The 17,888-nt window shown below is 38.4% G+C and overlaps 1 protein-coding gene across 1 annotated transcript; it reads left to right on the top strand.

Annotated features, from left to right (window-relative positions):
• The first annotated feature begins 832 nt into the window (after nucleotides 1–832).
• Nucleotides 833–16,178, top strand: LOC131243266 (uncharacterized). The gene is made up of 6 exons (XM_058242480.1): nucleotides 833–1,030; nucleotides 1,245–1,377; nucleotides 1,524–1,627; nucleotides 14,310–14,481; nucleotides 14,582–14,722; nucleotides 14,811–16,178. The coding sequence occupies exons 1-6, from the start codon at nucleotides 981–983 to the stop codon at nucleotides 15,900–15,902; spliced, it is 1,692 nt and encodes a 563-aa protein (XP_058098463.1). The 5' UTR covers nucleotides 833–980; the 3' UTR covers nucleotides 15,903–16,178.
• The last annotated feature ends 1,710 nt before the right edge of the window (nucleotides 16,179–17,888 follow it).

Here is a 17,888-nt window from a genome sequence, read left to right as displayed (position 1 = left end):
GGATAAGATTGAGCAAGTTTGGTTTTCTCGAGCCTTGGGCTTTGACATCAATGCAAGGCTTGGGCAAGCAAAAGCAGACTTGAAGATATAAGAGCTGAGCCTGGTGAGCCTGTTAAAGAGATAAGAGCAACTGGTGTTGGCAAGCCGAAAAAAAAAAACGGAGCTTGGCAAGCCAAAAAATACCACAGCTGGCGCTAGCAGCATTGGCTTTGTGCAAAAAAGTCGGCACTTAGGGCCCAATTCGACCCAATTCTGGTTGGATTGGGATTGTTAGTTGCCCTCATGTGGTGATTTTAGCCGTGTGTACTTGCTCGGATTGAAGGCCCACCAAAGTTATCAAGCCATGTAGTCATATTTTGATTGTGGGGTGTCCACAACAATACCTGAGAGAGATTCTTTCGGTTAGAAGATCAACATTAAAATTTACTTCAAAGAAGAAAATATTTTGTAATTCATTGTGTAGATAAAATCTAAACCCTTAATTTTCATGCCTCATCTTTGTAGAAATATGCAATTATCGCACACACACGGGGATTCCGAAAAAAATGATGGGATTAAATATTTGAAGAGGTTCACTTTCTGCTGTGTAGAACCCTGGTTAGACCGGTTTGGACCGGATCAATATTGAAACGGCCGGCCCCATCCGGGTTTTCAAACAACACACAAGCGTATTTCAGCGGCGCATTTTAGTGGACAGCGGTGAAGAAAATGAGACATTTGGTAGCTTCTTCTCGAAGGAAACTGCTTGTTTCCGCGTCGAAGCAGGTGAGGCTTTCTTGGCTTCTTTCCTCTATCTCTATTTCTATATCTATCTTCTAATCTCCTCGGTTTTTATATAAATTAATTATATAACAATAAAATATAATTTGATTTCCTCTCTCTCTCTCTCTCTCTCTCTCTCTCCCTATATATATATATATCTATCGATCTACTATTATTTTCAGGTGGAGAAAGGATCGTGAAATCTTGGATTAATATCGATGTCGATGCTCGATTCCTTCTTCAAGAAGGGATTCAATGGACCCAAATGGTAATATTTTCCTCCAATTTTCTCTCTCCGATCCTCGCTTGCAGATTTTTCTCCATCGTCCAATTTAGGGTTGGGTTTTGGTAAAAATCCGTAATGGCAGCTCTCTCTCTCTCTCTCTCTCTCTCTCTCTCTTCTTTCAATTAGGGTTGGAATTTTTTAGTTGTGATTTATTTATTTATTTTTTCACTTTTATTTTATTTTTTTGGGATTTCAGTAAGACGCTGCTGAAGCTGACGATTCCGCGCATAAAGCTGCTACGTAACAGGAGAGAGATTCAGCTGAAGCAGATGCGCCGCGATATTGCGAAGCTCCTCGAGACCGGCCAAGAGGCTACCGCTCGGATACGGGTACACCGTTTTGATATTTCTCAATGAAGAAAACCACATATCTATTCTTTCTATGTCGGGCAGTGGGGGCATGCAATGCTGTCGTCGTGATCTTTGGCGTTGATTTGTTGTTATTATTATTATTATTATTATCATTTTCTTTTCAGGTGGAGCATATCATTCGGGAAGAGAATATGATGGCAGCACAAGAGATTATCGAGCTTTTCTGTGAGCTTATTTCCGTCCGCCTTCCAATTATTGAAACACAGAGGTAATTTATAAGGCTTGGTAATTCGATTTTATATTTCAATTTAAATGAAGGAAAACAAGGTAGCTTTGGAAGAGGAAATGAGAGTACTGTACACATAGTGAAATTAAGAGCTGGGGGTGTTAAAAGCTTCCTTCCTAGATATCAAGCTTCCTTCTTAGATATTATGAAAGAAAACAAAATAGAAAGTTAAAAGCAATAATCTATTACGTGTAGGTAGACAGAGAGATGTATCTGTATATCACCATCCTAGCTTTCTCCTATCTATCTGCTGTCGGTTTTACAAATCAAGTTTCTCCTGAAATTCCTACGTGGGGCTCTTTCTTTTGCAGGCAAGGTTTTAAATTGGGGTATTGAGTATTGTATCATCCACCACTGATACGGCCATGTATTGGCCCTGTATTGTACTGTTTCGGGTCGATATAGCTGTGTCTTTCATGGGGAATACCAATATATATGGGGCAATACATACTAGTTTTGGTCAATGCCTTAAACTTTGTTGGCAAGTGAAAAAGTCCTCACATCCTTCCTTTTCACCTTAAATTGAAGCCCCTTTTAGATCTTTGTATCTCCACCTCTGTGGTCCAAACCTAATTGAAATTCCTGATGCAAGTGGGTAGCTGATCCCATGAGCAGGGCCAACATTGTCACACGTGATCCCACGTGGAGCCCACTTAAGGGTGAATTATTTGTTTATTTGGTTTTAGTTTTTATGTTTTTAAATAAAATGTGGAAAGTGCAAATCACCCTCACCTAAGGGCTGATTGTGACTAGTGGTTAAGTGGGGGCACTTTTGTCTTTTCCTCTCATTATGGTTTTGGTTGTAGGCTGCTTTATGGGGAAGTGTGACTCTTTAGCTTGGAATGCGAAAAAAAGTTTGAGAAAGGTTTGGCATGTGTTATCATAGATCTTGGTTTGATTGCTAAGGGCCTGTTTGGATTGGTGGAAACCAAAAAGTAAATGAGGAAAGAAAAACATCACATTCAAGGAAAACTATGGAAAACAAAATATGTGGAAAAGACCCGTTATATAACCTATTTGTTTTAGCACACATGATTCCAATGGAAATGTGGAATGGTCAGTGGTAAAAAAAAGTACAGAGTTGTCTCTCAAAAGTAAAAAAAAACAACTCTAAAAGGGTGAATATCTCCATTTCCTAGGTTTTTGATGCAGGGACCTGTGATAACCTAACCATAGATGCATGCATAATCAGGTTAAAGAATATTCAAATAAATACACCAATTAACTAACTGTTTCCAAACAAAGGGATTAGGTAAATCTCAACACAAAGATGAGGTTATTCTGTCAGGATCATGCCTCTTAGCATAAGATCACGTAAACAGTAAAAAGGGAGGACCTCGGGATATGAGGATATCCCAGATCTAGCATAAGTCAGTCCACGAGTAAGCTTAGATCTGATTCTACTGACTAACCATTCCTCTTTTCCTTTGGAATTAGAAAGGGGTATCCAGAGAGAAACGAAATGGGTGAAGGATGAGGGATTCAAGATGAAGAAGGTATAGGTCCTTTGTCGTCAAAAGAAAAGAAAGATGATTCGTACCTTTTCCTGCACCTCGAAGATCTTAGAAAGAGGGAAACCCGAAATTGGAGTGGAATCCTCAACACCCAAGGGCCAATCCTGAAACCCTAATCTCTTGAATAAAGATGAAGAAAATAGATGAATTCTTATTCATTTAAGAATAACGAAAATAGGGTTCCTCACAACGTATATATAAGCTATGGAAAAAGTAAAAGTGCACTAAACTCCCTGGAAACAAGAAAAATAATAAAAAGATGAAAAATAGAGAAAGTTGCAATAAAGCTCCTGAAACAAGAAAAATAACAAAAAAGTCCAAAACTAAAACACCCATGTGGTAGGGTATGAAATCCGACCCATGGATTTATGATCGGGGTGAACACCCGTGTGGTAGGGTGTGAAATCCGACCTATGGATCTATGGTCAGGGTGCGGTCATGCCGCTTTTGCACTCGTAGCGTGTCAGAAAGTGGGTCCGATGGACCCGTCGTCCATCCAAATTAACTCTTCCGCTCTGGTACTCTGTCGGTGACGCCTCCTCCTCTGGTGCACTCTAAAGGGCGCATCACTGATGTCCGCATCAGTTTTAGAGAGGAATAGGAAAATTCCATTTCTGAGGAAATTTAAGGAAATGAAAACCAATTTTCCTAAGCCCCTTGGCTTTTGCAATCAAGGAGAACCGTCACATCAGAGGAAATAGGTGTTATTTTCTCTAATGAATCCTGTTTTCCACCAATCTAACAGGCTTCAAGCGTCTTCCCCAGCTAATTGCATTCCGGTGCTTCCGGTTGCACTACAGTTGGTATCAAAGTTAGCTCTTGGGATTGAGGCTTCTTCTCCTTTTTTTTTTTTCTCATCTCTCTTTCTACCCTTTAAAAGCTAGTTGAGTCCCTGCATACTAAACCTTAGCCGCCACCCTACCTGACACATGGATGAACATGATGAGGTCGATCACTGTCTTCCTCAAGGATAATTACTTTGAATTCACGAAGCTTCTCTGGATTCCTCACAGAGACTTCTCAAATCCACGAGGAAAAGCAAGAAAAATAGAAATAAATTCTAAAGAAATTCGTAATTTGATTGATATCCTAATAAACTAGTTTACACCCCTTTAAATAGGGATACTAAGCCATGGAAGAAGTTTCGAAGAAGTTTCGGAATCAGATCACAACTAAAACTCCTAGAAATCGCGACTTACAACTTACTATTTATAGACGGTCACGATGTCTACTAGTGCGCATGGTTTTCAGCCAAAAATAGTAAGTGTCCTATTTGGCCACACCATGACGATCTCCTAATTATTCTAAGCACTTTTCGTGTTGGACACAAACTCCTAAAGCCCAACGGATGAAGAGTTATACTCAAACTAAAACTTACTATAAATAGTAAAAACGAAATTAAAACAGGGATTCGATCGTCGATCTGGTGGTATTTCGCAAATTCGGTGTGTGCAACCCAGCGTAGCGGGTTGGGTGGCTAAAGTAGCTTGTCCTACCCCAAAATCATATATGGTATGTCTGATAGCTCATTCCGGTTTGTGAGATACATCCGTTTTAAGTTCTGACGGTCCGGATCACCTCCGCTTCCTATCGGGCCTTTTTTGATCTATCTTGGCCATGAAACTATCTGCGACCCACTGTACATCACTACCCATACCCCAAAACTATAGATCCGCTTAAGATCTTAGCAGTACAACCTTTAAGGCCTGTTTGATTTCCAAATTACAATGCAAATGCATTGTAAATTAGTCATCATTACTTCCCCTTGTATTTCCATCTCTTGGATCGAGGTTGACATTGACAGGAAAAATGTTTTGGCACAAATAAGAGGTGGGAATATATTTTGGATGCAAAAACCATGGGGCCTAGAGGGATGTATAGTTCATATCCATGCCATGCATCCGTTCCGCCAGCTCCCCAAAAATGAGGCAGATCTAAAGCTCAAGTGAATCACATCGCATTAAATAGTGGGAATTGAATGCTTATAGTTGATAATTGCTTGGGGGCCACAGAAATTTTGGATCAAGCTGATTTTTATGTTTTCCCTTTATCCATATCTGTATGATCTTATGAGCAAGTTGGATGAAAAATAAACATCTGTGTGGGCCCTACGAAGGTATTGACTTTCAACGGATGAGGTCCGTTAGGACCACTGTTTCATGTGGTGTGGTCCATTTGAATCTTGGATTTGCCTCATTTTTTAATGCATGCCTTAAAATGAGCTTGTGGAAATGATGGATGGCATGGATATACCATATTCATCACGGTGGGCTTCATATTTTTTGTGCGTATAGAAACAGATGGAATCCAATTGAAATTGACACGATATATGATGAAGTAATTACTCCGAAAATCAAACTAGTGAAAAAAGTAATAATGATCTATTTACAGGCTATTTACCTGCAAATATGAAAATCAAACAGGCCCTTAGGTTCTGGATCTTAAGGTTGAAACAAAAGCCCGGCCTTTAGATCTGGCCACTGAATCTTCCAACCTTTAGATCTACTCCATCAAACCCAAACCTGACCCCGAAAACCCAACTGACCACTCCATCCATTACTAGGTTTGTGCACTTGAATTATTAATGGTGCTTGTAAAAGGATTTGTGTTCAGATCTGTTGATTGAGCACAATTGTGTTTGTATCCTCTATATAAGTGATCCAACAACTTATGGATCAATGTTCATTGCAATCTCTCCTGTAGGATGTGTGGGCCATGACAATCTGTGGCCAGATTTATGGCCGGATCTTACTTGTGATACAAAGATGCACTTGTAGTCTTGATTGAGCAATTTAGATTTATTGATTGCAACTATCTGTGATCATATTTGCAGCCAAGTCTATGGTAGGGAGTGTCTTTTGTCCCAAACTGCGATCTGTGTGGCAAATCGTCCATCTTGAACTTTTTTGCCCACAAGAAGCAGGGCATCCCAAGTCTTAGGATATTACGAGAAGGCCAAAATTATGTTTCAATTCTACAATAATTGGGTCAAATGAATGCCTGACTAGCATTTATTTACGATGAACAACGCAAGACAAGCACTCGAGTGACAACTATGGAGGTTAATGGAGAGAGATGTTATAAATTCTCGGGTAATTAGGACTTAATAAGCTGGTCTTCTAGATAACCTGGGTTACAGATGCTGTGTAGAGGTGATGCGAGTCACAGATACGAGGACAAGACCTATACATGGTTTCGACAGCCCCAATATCCTAGTAAGGACCTTACACACTTCTATATCCTCGTAATGAGTATCCTGAGTGTGTTTAGCCTCCTCATGTTGAACATTCAATGGAGCACATCAAAGTGAAGATTGAAGGGTTCAATGGCACCATAGACCCGAATGTTTCCAAGATTGGGTAGAACCATTAGAAAATTGTTTTGAATGGTTTCAGATGGTCATAGAAGTCAAGATATGATTTGCTGATTCAAACTAAAGGGACTAGCCCTAAAATGGCACGACTTGGAGTGAGAAGTCTATGGCGCTGTGGCCATTTGGGGAGCAACGAAGGCCAAGTTTAAGTAGAGATTCTTTCCATTAGGTTTATGAATCTAAAATATTCAGGGAACTCTTGGATGTGTAACCAGGTGGAATCAGAAATGCAGCTTGTAGATTGTTACTGAAGAGGGATCAGGAGCATAAAAAGCGAGATGGTAGTGATCTAACCAGAAACTATATGTGAAGCGCATTAAATTGCACTATGAGTGTGGGAGAAGCATAAATGAATGACAACTAATTCCTCTCCTTACATAGAGGTCTAACCAGAAACCCATATGAATCATATTAGATTGCGCTACAAGTGCAAGAGAAGCATAGATGGATGACAACTAATTCCTAGCACAATAATGTCACGTATTGCAACCAGCTGATTTCCCGTGATTGCCAAAAGCGAAAATCAAATGACCTTACAAGACAATGTTTCTAAGGAGGTAAATGAATCTGGAGAGACATCAAAAGGTGTTCATAGCAATGTTTGTATACCATTTAAAAAAAAGTAACATCAGGTCCAGGGTCACCTTGCAATTTTGTGCCTGACAAAGAACTTAAACCTTTATGAAAAGGTTTTTAATGGGAAAGAGTGAAGAGCTGGGTGCCAATGTTGGCGAGTTTTCACTAGATGGTTTGCTAGACGATCCCATATTGTGTTTCATTAAGTGGATCCTAACAGCACCTAAGGAAGAAGAGACTGAAGATTTGCTTGTGTACCAATGTTTTGCGTACATGGGTACATGTGAGAAGAACCCATCAGATCATCATTGAAGATAGTAGTACCCAAAACTTCGCTTCACAAAAAAATGCCTGATAATTTGGGGGGGGGGTAGAAATTTTTTAACAAGGAAAAAATGCCTAGAGGCTATAGAAATGCAACAACAACAAAAGCCAAACTAAGAAAAAAGCAGCACTCATCGAGAACCTTAAAACTTGAGGCCCAATCCAAGACATCTGACTTTGCCTTTTTGGAAACCACCAATGCTGCCCCTCTCTGGTTCCGGAAGCACCGGTTGTTTCTTCCCCCCTAAAGAGCCTAAGAGCTAGCCATCATAGCTAACTTCCACAGCCCCCTGCTCTCTCTCTCTCTCTCTCTCTCTCTCTCTCTCTCTCTCTGCTTTTTTATTTTATTTTATTTATTTTTTATTTTTTAAAATTCCAACCCCATGCATAGCTAGAAGCAAGTCCTAAATGGATCCTGGCCAAGGTGTGCCGTATCGGTACCAGTGCCCACTGAAACTGACACGGGGGCATAACAGCTAGTACGCCCCCCATAATGTTCAAACGATTTTTTTTTTGCTCTAAAAATTTAGGAATTTTTTTTGCTCAAAAAATTTAGGGAAATGTGAGAAAACTCCCAAATATTTATAGTATTCCAAATATGTGTTCTTTTTTAGTTATTACTATTATTTTTACTAATGCTGATGATGATGTAATGGTCCACCCTTTATTGAGAATGTTGTCTCGGCTTGTCTGTTCATTTTATTAACTTGATAAGCTTTAGATTGATCTCAAATTGGCCCACAATTCATATGAGTCATAGCACTCATCCCACTAATGCACCACCCAAAGCATTTGACATCATTCCCCCAAAGAAATTGTGAGGAAAAAATTGAAATTAAATTAAGATGAATAATGTTGCTGATTTAGAGGGCCATTCGAATGTCCCCAAATAGTCTTCACATTCATGTAATTTATGACATTTTTCCTACTAATGCATATCCATAAACACTTGACATCTCCCCCCAAGTAATTATAAGAAAAAAATTAAAATTAAATTCGGATGAATAGTATTGCCGAATTTTGGGGGCCATTTAAATGCCCCAAAATTGGCCCCAAATTCATGCAAGATTTGGCACCCACCCCACTAATGCATATCCATAAGCATTTGACATCATTTCCCTCAGTAAATTTTAAGATGAAATTGAAATTAAATTCAGATGAATAGTGTCGCCAATTTGGGGTTGATTTGTGGGGGACCCCTTGATGCCCATACTAGCCTCAAATTTATGCCATCTATTGGTATTCATCCCACTGATGTATTTGGCTCCAGATCGGTGGATTTTATTGGATGATGAAGAATGAAAAATATCCTATGGTACAAACTTATGCAATTGGCTCCAACTTATGCATATTTTATCATCCAACTATCAAATCGTTTGACATGTATTGGATGGTGAAGAATAAAAAATATCTAACGGTCCCATTTCAACAAGTGTCCATATATCAATGGTTAACGACATTCACACAATCTGATTTTGGGATTTTGACTTAGCAACAACAGGCCCCACATTTTAATTGATTTAGTTTAATTTAATACATTCCAAGTGCACAAATTTCAAGTATATCAATCTTTATACTCCACTATACCATGGTATAAGTGAAAAAGACGTCTAAAGTCAAACCGGTTGGACCACAAACTTTGGTCCACCCAATAGATAACTTTTAACTGGTTAAGTGCATGTGAAATCCAACATTTCCAATAAATTGGCCCTGATATGAGGTTCATGTCGTGCAAAAATCATCCATATCTACTCATCATGTGGGCCATACCATGGACAAATTTCTAGCCGTTATAAATAGCCAAAAAAAAAAGTGTGGTCCACTTGATGAGTGGATATGCCCAAGTTTTTCAAAAGGCAGTCCTTGAGATATGGCCAACCCATTGGATAGATTGGATTTCTCACATGCATAAAAGGTTGGAAGTTATTGGCTTCTGGACCGTGACTTATAGTCCAACCCATTGGACCATCCTTCTCTTAAAAAGATATGAATATAAAGCTGCCACATTTGGCTGCTTTTGTAAAGTAAAGGTACTTTTTTGTTTTCCTTGAAGAAGGAGAAGAGAACTCGAGAAAAGTTTATTCTCTTAACACATGTTGCCATAAATCCTAGCTCGATTCATCTTCCCCAGTAATTGCATTCATGTGCTTTTGATGTTAGTTCCCTTCCCCTGCTTCTGAGCATATGGTGGAACTATCTCAATCTGCCATTCATTATTCTCTCCTTTTGGGGCTATTTTTAAGTTGCTCCAAATGACCTAATTCTTGATTCTTTCCTTCCTAATCTTCCAATAGATCCATCTCAACATCCTCATGTTGCACACCCTAATCTCTTCCTGATCTGTCGTACTTATATGTTTACTCGTGAGCAGTGTTTTAAGTATTAGCGATATCAATCGATATATCCCATGATATATTTTGTATCCCACCCGTGCGATACGGAATGCACTAGTGGGATATATCCCATATGTTCGATCCAATGAGCATTTACGATTTTCGATCCTTTTTTTTTTTCCTTGTGTAAATCATGTCAAATCAATGTCAAATTGTTATAGCTCTATGATTTTTCATGTTTTGTATGAAAAAAATCATGGATTGGGAGCTTCGATTTTGAATTTGGAGGAGGCGGACTGAGTTGTGGAAAGTTGGGAGCTTCGATTTCAAGATTTGGGGGTTGGGGGGTTTGTTTGTAGGTTATAAATAAGTGCCGTGGGGATATCTTGGTTCAAGAGAAGTTTGAGAAAAATTTCTTCTCGTAGTATGTGTTGCCATAAATCCTAGCTCGATTCATCTTCCCCAGTAATTGCATTCTTGTGCTTTTGATGTTAGTTCCCTTCCCTTGCTTCTGAGCATATGGTGGAACTATCTCAATATGCCATCCATTATTCTCTCCTTTTGGGGCTACTTTTAAGTTGCTCCAAATGACCTAATTCTTGATTCTTTCCTTCTTAATCTTCCAATACATCCATCTCAACATCCTCTTCTTGCACACCCTAAGCTCTTCCTGATCCGTTGTACTTATATGTTTACTCGTGAGCAGTGTCTTAAGTATCAACAATATCAGTCAATATATCTCACGATATATCTTGTATCCCACATGTGTGACAAGAAACGCACTAGTGGGATATATCTCACATGTCTGATCCGGTGAGCATTTTCGATCATTTTTTTTTTTTTTTTCCTTTTGTAAATCATGTTAAATCAGTTTCAAATTGTTACATACTGGATTGGGAGCTTCGATTTTGAGATTTATAGGAGATGGACCGAGTTGTGGAAAATTAAAAAAAAAATTCAAAAATTTCCAATTTCTCGCAAATTGGTTGCAATATTTGTGTCCAAACATAAAATCAAACATGTAACCTGATGTAGTAATTCTTATTTTGCTTTTGAATGTATTGCTTGTGTTTTCACATGTCTTACATTTATAAATTATATGAATAGACTTCGAACATACTTACATCCATTGTTGTCAAATGCGATCGCATATGCGCATCCTGTGGATCGAATCGCATATGCCATGATATGCGATTCTGGTAAGTATGCCATGGCATACTTTTATATGCGACCAATATGCGATCGCGATTGCATATTTCCTAATAGCCAGAGTGGAAGCAATTTTTTTTTTTTAAATTTTTTTTAATTTTTTTTTAAATTTGGAGAACTTTTGCCTATAAATAGGCACTCATATCCCCGCCATTTTCACTATTCTTTACTCCAATGCTCTAAATCTCTTACTCTTTCTCTTACTCTAATCTCTTTACAGTTATTTCAAGTATGTTTATTTTTTGTATTTTATAAGTTGTGCTTGCTTTTTGTAAATTAAGTTGTAAGTTATAACTTGTAAGTTGTTTCAAGTTATCCATTTATCAGTAAAATTTCTTTTTTCGAAGTTTATAATAATTAGTTCTCTTTTAATGTAGCTTGATTGTTTTGTTAAAATTTATATAATATAATATAAGTAATTAAATATATAACTTAATGAAACACTCAAACTATAATGAAATAAATAAAATAACCCAATCCAATCATGTGTACTCATTAGGCTATTTTTTTTTAAATAAAAAATATGCCATGGCATATGCGATTGTGCGATCGCATATGCGAATAACATATGCTGATCCCATACAATCACATATGCGATTTGACAACATTGCTTACATCAATTTAATTAGACAACGCATATGTTAGGACCCCATACAAAGAAAACTTATTATGTGCACTTGTTTTTTGTAGTGTTTTGATTCATAAGTGTATTGATGTCTTTTTTTTAACAATCACTGAAGTTTCATTGAAAAATTCAACCAATTTCTCAATGTTTCCCCATGTTTACAACAACAGCAATACATTACGCGATACAACTGATATATCCCATGCGATGACCAATAAGTATCCATATCCCAAGGGTGTGATACGTAACATGATACCGATATTTGGAACATTCCTTGTGAGTGCCATTGTCTCTATAATGTCCGTCCTCTATCTAGGTTGCCTCATAATTGCATAAAACCGCCCCATAAAGCATAGTAGCTGGCTGAATGATTGCCCTGAAAATTTTCCCCTGAAGTTTCGTTGGAATGTGGCCATCACATGTTGTCAAAATTGTTATCATAGTGCATATCATAATATAGGGGTCAACTCATATCGAATCTCAAATCATAATTTTTTTTTTTTTCTTAAGAAATTGAAAACATCGGAATAAATTCAATAAATCAGACTAATAAAAAAACTCATCAATAATTCATTTCCCATCAATATACACCTTGAAAAGTAATCGAATATCATGATATTATAAATTGAGAACATGCATACAATATGCTTATCATATGTAAAATGGTAAAAGGGGTAAAGAAAAAACGAACAAAAAAAAAATGGTAAAAAGAAAGAAGAAAAAAATGAATAAGAATAGGGGAGGGCCTTTTTCATGTTTCCTAGGCAAAAGGATTAAAAGAAAGAATATAAAAAAAAAAATGAATAAAAACTAAAAAAATTGATTTTTTATGTAACTTTGGCCCCATTTATGCACTTCGACAATTATCGTACAATTTGTACGATTCGATCAGATAATCATACAATTATTCAAGATTTGCAATTTGGGTGGATGGTTTGAATCAGACACCCATATGATATGATATGAATTGTACAATTCCCATCTCTTTCTGAATCATGGGGAGTCAGGTCTGAGTTAAGCCAGCCATTACCAGTTCTGGTACAGCCGTCCTAGTACTATCAATGAGAGAGAAAGTTGATGGTCCAAATCTCCAATCTTATTTGTGGCTATCATACGGGCAGTTAATATGCAGAAGTCGATGGTTCAAATTCAACAAAGTAATGCCCATTTACTATGATGGCTTGTTTTAATCTATTTGCATCCCGTGTATACAGGGTCATGTGCTTGTGTATGGATGTTCATGCTCAGCCGGATTACCCACTCTCCTATTACCATCGCCTTTTTCTTTTTCTTTTCCAGCCCCAGCCCCAGTAGGACACATTTTCCTTTTTTAGTTGAGCCTCTCAAGCAAACAGCTGTCAACAGCAACTGTAGAGGGCTAAATTACTGTGGCAGTATAGCACCATGTGAAAAATGGTGGGGGTTCTTTTGCTGAATGCATGGCATAATTGTAAGGCAACCTAGACCATCCAAATGGCTGACTCAATTATGGATGGTACACGACCCAAAAATTATACTGCAAGATGATTATATCCATCTGATTTTATCCTTCGAATTCCGAAGGATTGGATGCAACCATTGAGTTGTATGGGATGGCATCTCAATTGGCGAATCGAGTGCTAATATGGGTATCATATTATTAGAGCTTTACTGATTTACCTTAAATGGTAAAGGGGCAAAAGAGACACAACAAGGGTAGCGAGCAGCGATTGAGTCATACAAAGAGTTGGCTGTCTTCTATGGCATCACCAGCTACTGGGTGTTTATGTGTTATTCTACCTTGTGAAGCATCCATTCAATGTGTGTTGATGAATCCATCATGAATTTCTATGCACAAGAACAATTAATTGACGGCGGATGATCATGGTTACACGAACTGTGAAGTGAAGTGGCAATTGATTCGGGTGCGGGAGCAGGAGTGGGGAAGCATCTGTTCCAAAATGTTATCAGGTATCAACAGCTAGGAAGTGGGAGCAGGAGTCTGAAGCATGATTGCAAGCTGGAGTGGCACCTAGCCAGCAGGAATTTGCAACTAAGCATGATCCAAAACAGACCATTAAAAACTCGGGCAGCAAAATAATGTACATTGATCAGTCCTGTCAAACAAAACATTATGAGCCTCAGCCAAGTATTGTGAGTTGAGGTATAATATCAGTTACGATATACCAAAAAGAACTAGTGGAACTTGAGTATGGTGACTTCATGAATTTAATTTATGTTCCAGGAGTACTTTCGAGAAAATAACTGGACTGCCTACTTCAATAATGGGATACTGTATTTTGGGAAAATGCTTATGAGTAAGCTACTATGTATCTGATAACCTCAGTATGGTTCTCTTGGCTCATGCTGACACCAGGGTTTGCTGTAGTTGGAGAATGTCTAAAGTGAGAAATAACTGTCGATGTCACAATTTTTCATAAAATCTGTACAAACAATCAGTATGGAAAAGAAAAAAGGAAAGAGATGTTTGAGTACTGGTTGATCTTTTCCAACCTTGTAACTTGTATGCACTTTCAGTCACAGATCCATATGATATTGTTCAGTTCTAAAATGGTAGGCTGTGCAGATACTTTTCTCGAGTGACATCTGTTGAATATTTCTTTTTTTGTTAATTTTTTGGTAAATGCATGTTGAATATGTCATTCTTTAGCTGTTTATAGGGAAGTATACTTCTTTTGAGGCTGAATATCTAAGACTGCAACAATATCAGGGAATGTCCTCTAGATTTGAAAGAAGCAATTTCCAGTATATGCTTTGCTGCGCCAAGATGCTCAGACTTACCAGAACTACAGCAGGTTCAGATGCTATTTGCTTCCAAATATGGAAAGGAATTTGTTGCGGCTGCAACTGAACTCATGCCAGATTGTGGTGTTAATCGCCAGGTTATGTATGAGCTGTTTTAGTATTAGAGTTACGATTACTATGTAATTTTCTGTTCATTTCTTCTAATAGTCATCTCTTGCATTTAATATTTTCTTGCAGATGATTGAACTGCTATCGGTCCGTGCCCCTTCCGTTGAAGTAAAACTGAAGTTGCTCAAGGAAATTGCTGAAGAGCATGAGTTAGATTGGGATCCAGCTGCCACCGAATCGGAGTTTACAAAACCACACGAAGATCTTTTGGTTAGTAAAATTTTCCTTCATTGTAAATAATCACAAAGCGTTTCTTCTGTTTGACATTTGGCTGATCGTAGACCTCCTCTCCTGATAGAATGGTCCAACCCAATTCATCAGTGGGTCCAAATTGCCTCTTCCTAAAGAGAAACACGATGGACCATTATCCTCCACTCACATCCAAGCACCCAGTGATCAATCAGATTTGGATCCCAGCCTTGATTCTTTAGATCTTCCAGAAGTTCCAAAAGTTTTGCTTCAACCAGGTCCCACAACCGTCACAGCCCCAGAAATGGCTTCATTCCATCCATCGTCTGCAGATTTGGGATCTGATAGTGAAGTTACGAAATCGACTCATCAACCAGGTCCTGCTACTGTATCAGCCCCAGAAATGGTTTCATCCCATCCAGCAGCCTCTTCAGATTCTGCATCTGATGATGAAGTTGCAAAATCAACTCGAGCTAAGGAAGATGTCTTGCCTGAGTATTGTTGGGAACCTGACACCATTGAGCCGGAGAAATCATTTACTTCCCCATATGTGCCGCCTGACACTTCAACCAGTATAACAGAAGAAAAACAATTCCTTCCATTTGTCTCCTCCCCATCCTTATCTTCTGCATCATTTTCTGAGAGGCGAAGCGAGCCTGCCCGCGCCCTTTCAAGGGCCAAAAGCGAGATAAATGTAGACATGCAGGATGTCCTGGCTGCTGCTCATGCTGCTGCAGAAACTGCTGAACGTGCAGCAGCAGCTGCACGCTCAGTGGCAAGCCTCGCGCAGGTCAGGATCACCGAGCTCCTCAATAGAAGAAACGGAAGTGTCTCTGAGAACAAGAACAACATAAGCACATTCCCTGTGGATGGACCAGATCGGCCATCTGTCACAGTCACACCAGCATTCGATGGCCAACAATCTTTTGCAGGTAAAGTTGCTGCATCACATTCATGGGATTCTCATCCAGATCAAGGATCAGGCCATATGTCTGACACACCCAAGACGGAACCTGAAGCACCTGATTCTAAAGAGCAAGTTCTCAAACATCAGTCTGCTCATCAACCTCTGCGATCCACCTCATTGGAGGATGACCCATATTTCTCGTACCCCAACCTGTTTACACCACCGGACTCGAACCTCAGATCTGGCACATATTCACCCGTGGACAATTCAAGATCTGATCATAGATCTGAGTAGGATTGTTTACTTAAAGGTGCCTTTGTTATTGGTTCAGTAGCTATGCTGGTGAGATTGTTATCAGATTTTATACAGGGTATGGGTTATGTGAGTAATTCAGTTTTACGAGGAAAAAGAGTGTAATATATGCCCTCTATTGGTGTGCACTCTCTACAGAGCATTATCTAGGTGTAATATTTGTTAATGGCTTCTGCAGTGGTGAAACTCATACCAAAGCATTAGTTACGGGACCTTGTGATTGAATATTACTATGGGGGTTGCCTCTCTTCTGCTTCATAGACACCGTCATTGTATTCTAATTTTATTGTGAAAAGCTCCAAACAGGAAGAAATTATCTGACAGGCATCAGCTGATGCTTGTGAAAATTTGAAACGTGAGAAAAAATATTCTTGCACCAAAGGACCCCATATATCCAATCAAAGAAGTCAATAATGTCTTTGCAGCCTCCTAGTAAATTTGTGCGCATGCAATGATGCTTGTCAGGATTCGGAAAAGAAAGGAAAAAGAATATAAAAAGAAAGAGATGGTTTTCTATTTATTGTGTACATCTTTTGCGGTGTTCGGATAGCAAAGAAGATAGATTGGAAATAGCAATTATTTACCTTTTCCAAAGATTCTCATGTAAAAGACACCTGGTCAAAATTGCAAGAGAATGAGATTTCCACTTACAATCTAAAGTGAACCCCTTAAAAATGATGGAATCAATATGAAACCATGTTTCAGTACTACTCTTATGGAATTGTGGAGTTTAGTGTTGGATGATCTTCCATCATAATCATCATCATGTAAGCCTTTTCCCACTTGATTGGAATAGAGGCTACATGAATCCTATTTCGCCATTCCACTTTATCAAAGGTCAAAGTTTTAGCTACATCGTATGTAATTAAGTCTTTTTTTACTACTTCCATCCATGTCTTTTTTAGCATTTTCCAAGCCCTTTTAAAGCCTAACTTGTATCATCTCACTTTAAACTAGTTTAGTTCTTAGTCTACAGTGCACACGACTAAACTATCCATTAATGCTACTCCCAAATGTTGGATATGGGCTTGTGGGCAACTACTAGGGTGTTGGATAAAAGGAGAGATTAAATGAGATGTGATGGGGTAACTCTACTTCATCCAAACTCTCCAATCGGTCCCTTCATAAAAAAAATAAAAATGAGAGGGGTACTTTCATTAATTCCATCTAAAAGTAGTTAGTTTCTATAGCATAATAAAAAAAGGAGAAATATACTTATATTCTGTCTATCTACCCCGCCCTATATAGCATCTAAGCCATTGAGCGTAATCCAATGGCTATCTTAATTGTAGAATTGAAGGGTGACAAAATCCATTCCACTCCTATAGTGGTTAGGTTGACCTCTAGCTGCTTAACATCCATCTTCAGCTTTTGCAAAGGTCCGAACATCGTATATACCATCGGATATTGTGGGCACACCCATCCGAGCCAACCTTTAGTGGTAATAATGTTAGTTAGGTGGTCGTTTAGAATTCAAACATCTGTGAGAAGACAATAATATTTTAGCTAGTCTCACGCTTTTGATTCTTATGACCACGATCTTTAGTTTTGATTGTTATGAGGTGAGCTAGATGAACAATATAAATTGTGCTAATCCCACATTGTGATTGAGTGTGAGATGTTGGATTAGGCCCTATTGGCCCACGTGTGGAAAATCACTAGTGAGTTGGTCCCATACATTTTTCTATCCTATTCCCCCCTTCTAGTTTCTCTTTGAAGTTTGAAATTGAATTTCAAAATATTGAAGTTAAAATTTAATTTATTTGAAAGGAGAGATCGGATGAAATAAGATAACTCTTACTTCATCCATACTTTCCGATCCATCCTTAGAGAAGAAAAGGGAAATGATTCTCTCATTAATCTCATTTAAAAGTCATAAGTTTCTAAAGAAAAAATAGAGAAAATAATATACTCATATTTTGTCCATTTGGTCTGCTTGATAAACGATCTAACTCATTGATCATAATC

Source organism: Magnolia sinica, chromosome 4, assembly GCF_029962835.1.
Source record: "Magnolia sinica isolate HGM2019 chromosome 4, MsV1, whole genome shotgun sequence".
In the NCBI taxonomy this organism is placed as follows: Eukaryota; Viridiplantae; Streptophyta; class Magnoliopsida; order Magnoliales; family Magnoliaceae; genus Magnolia; species Magnolia sinica.
Note: the sequence above shows the minus strand (reverse complement) of the source record. Positions and strands in the feature narration are given on the sequence as shown.

What these genes read in the sequence shown, in the direction of transcription:
- LOC131243266 (XM_058242480.1), top strand. Translation starts at nt 981, where the DNA reads ATGTCGATGCTCGATTCCTTCTTCAAGAAGGGATTCAATGGACCCAAA. An exon ending in GGATTCAATGGACCCAAATG is followed by an intron (nt 1,031 to 1,244) that starts GTAATATTTTCC and finishes TTGGGATTTCAG; the next exon opens with TAAGACGCTGCTGAAGCTGA. An exon ending in AACCACACGAAGATCTTTTG is followed by an intron (nt 14,723 to 14,810) that starts GTTAGTAAAATT and finishes CTCTCCTGATAG; the next exon opens with AATGGTCCAACCCAATTCAT.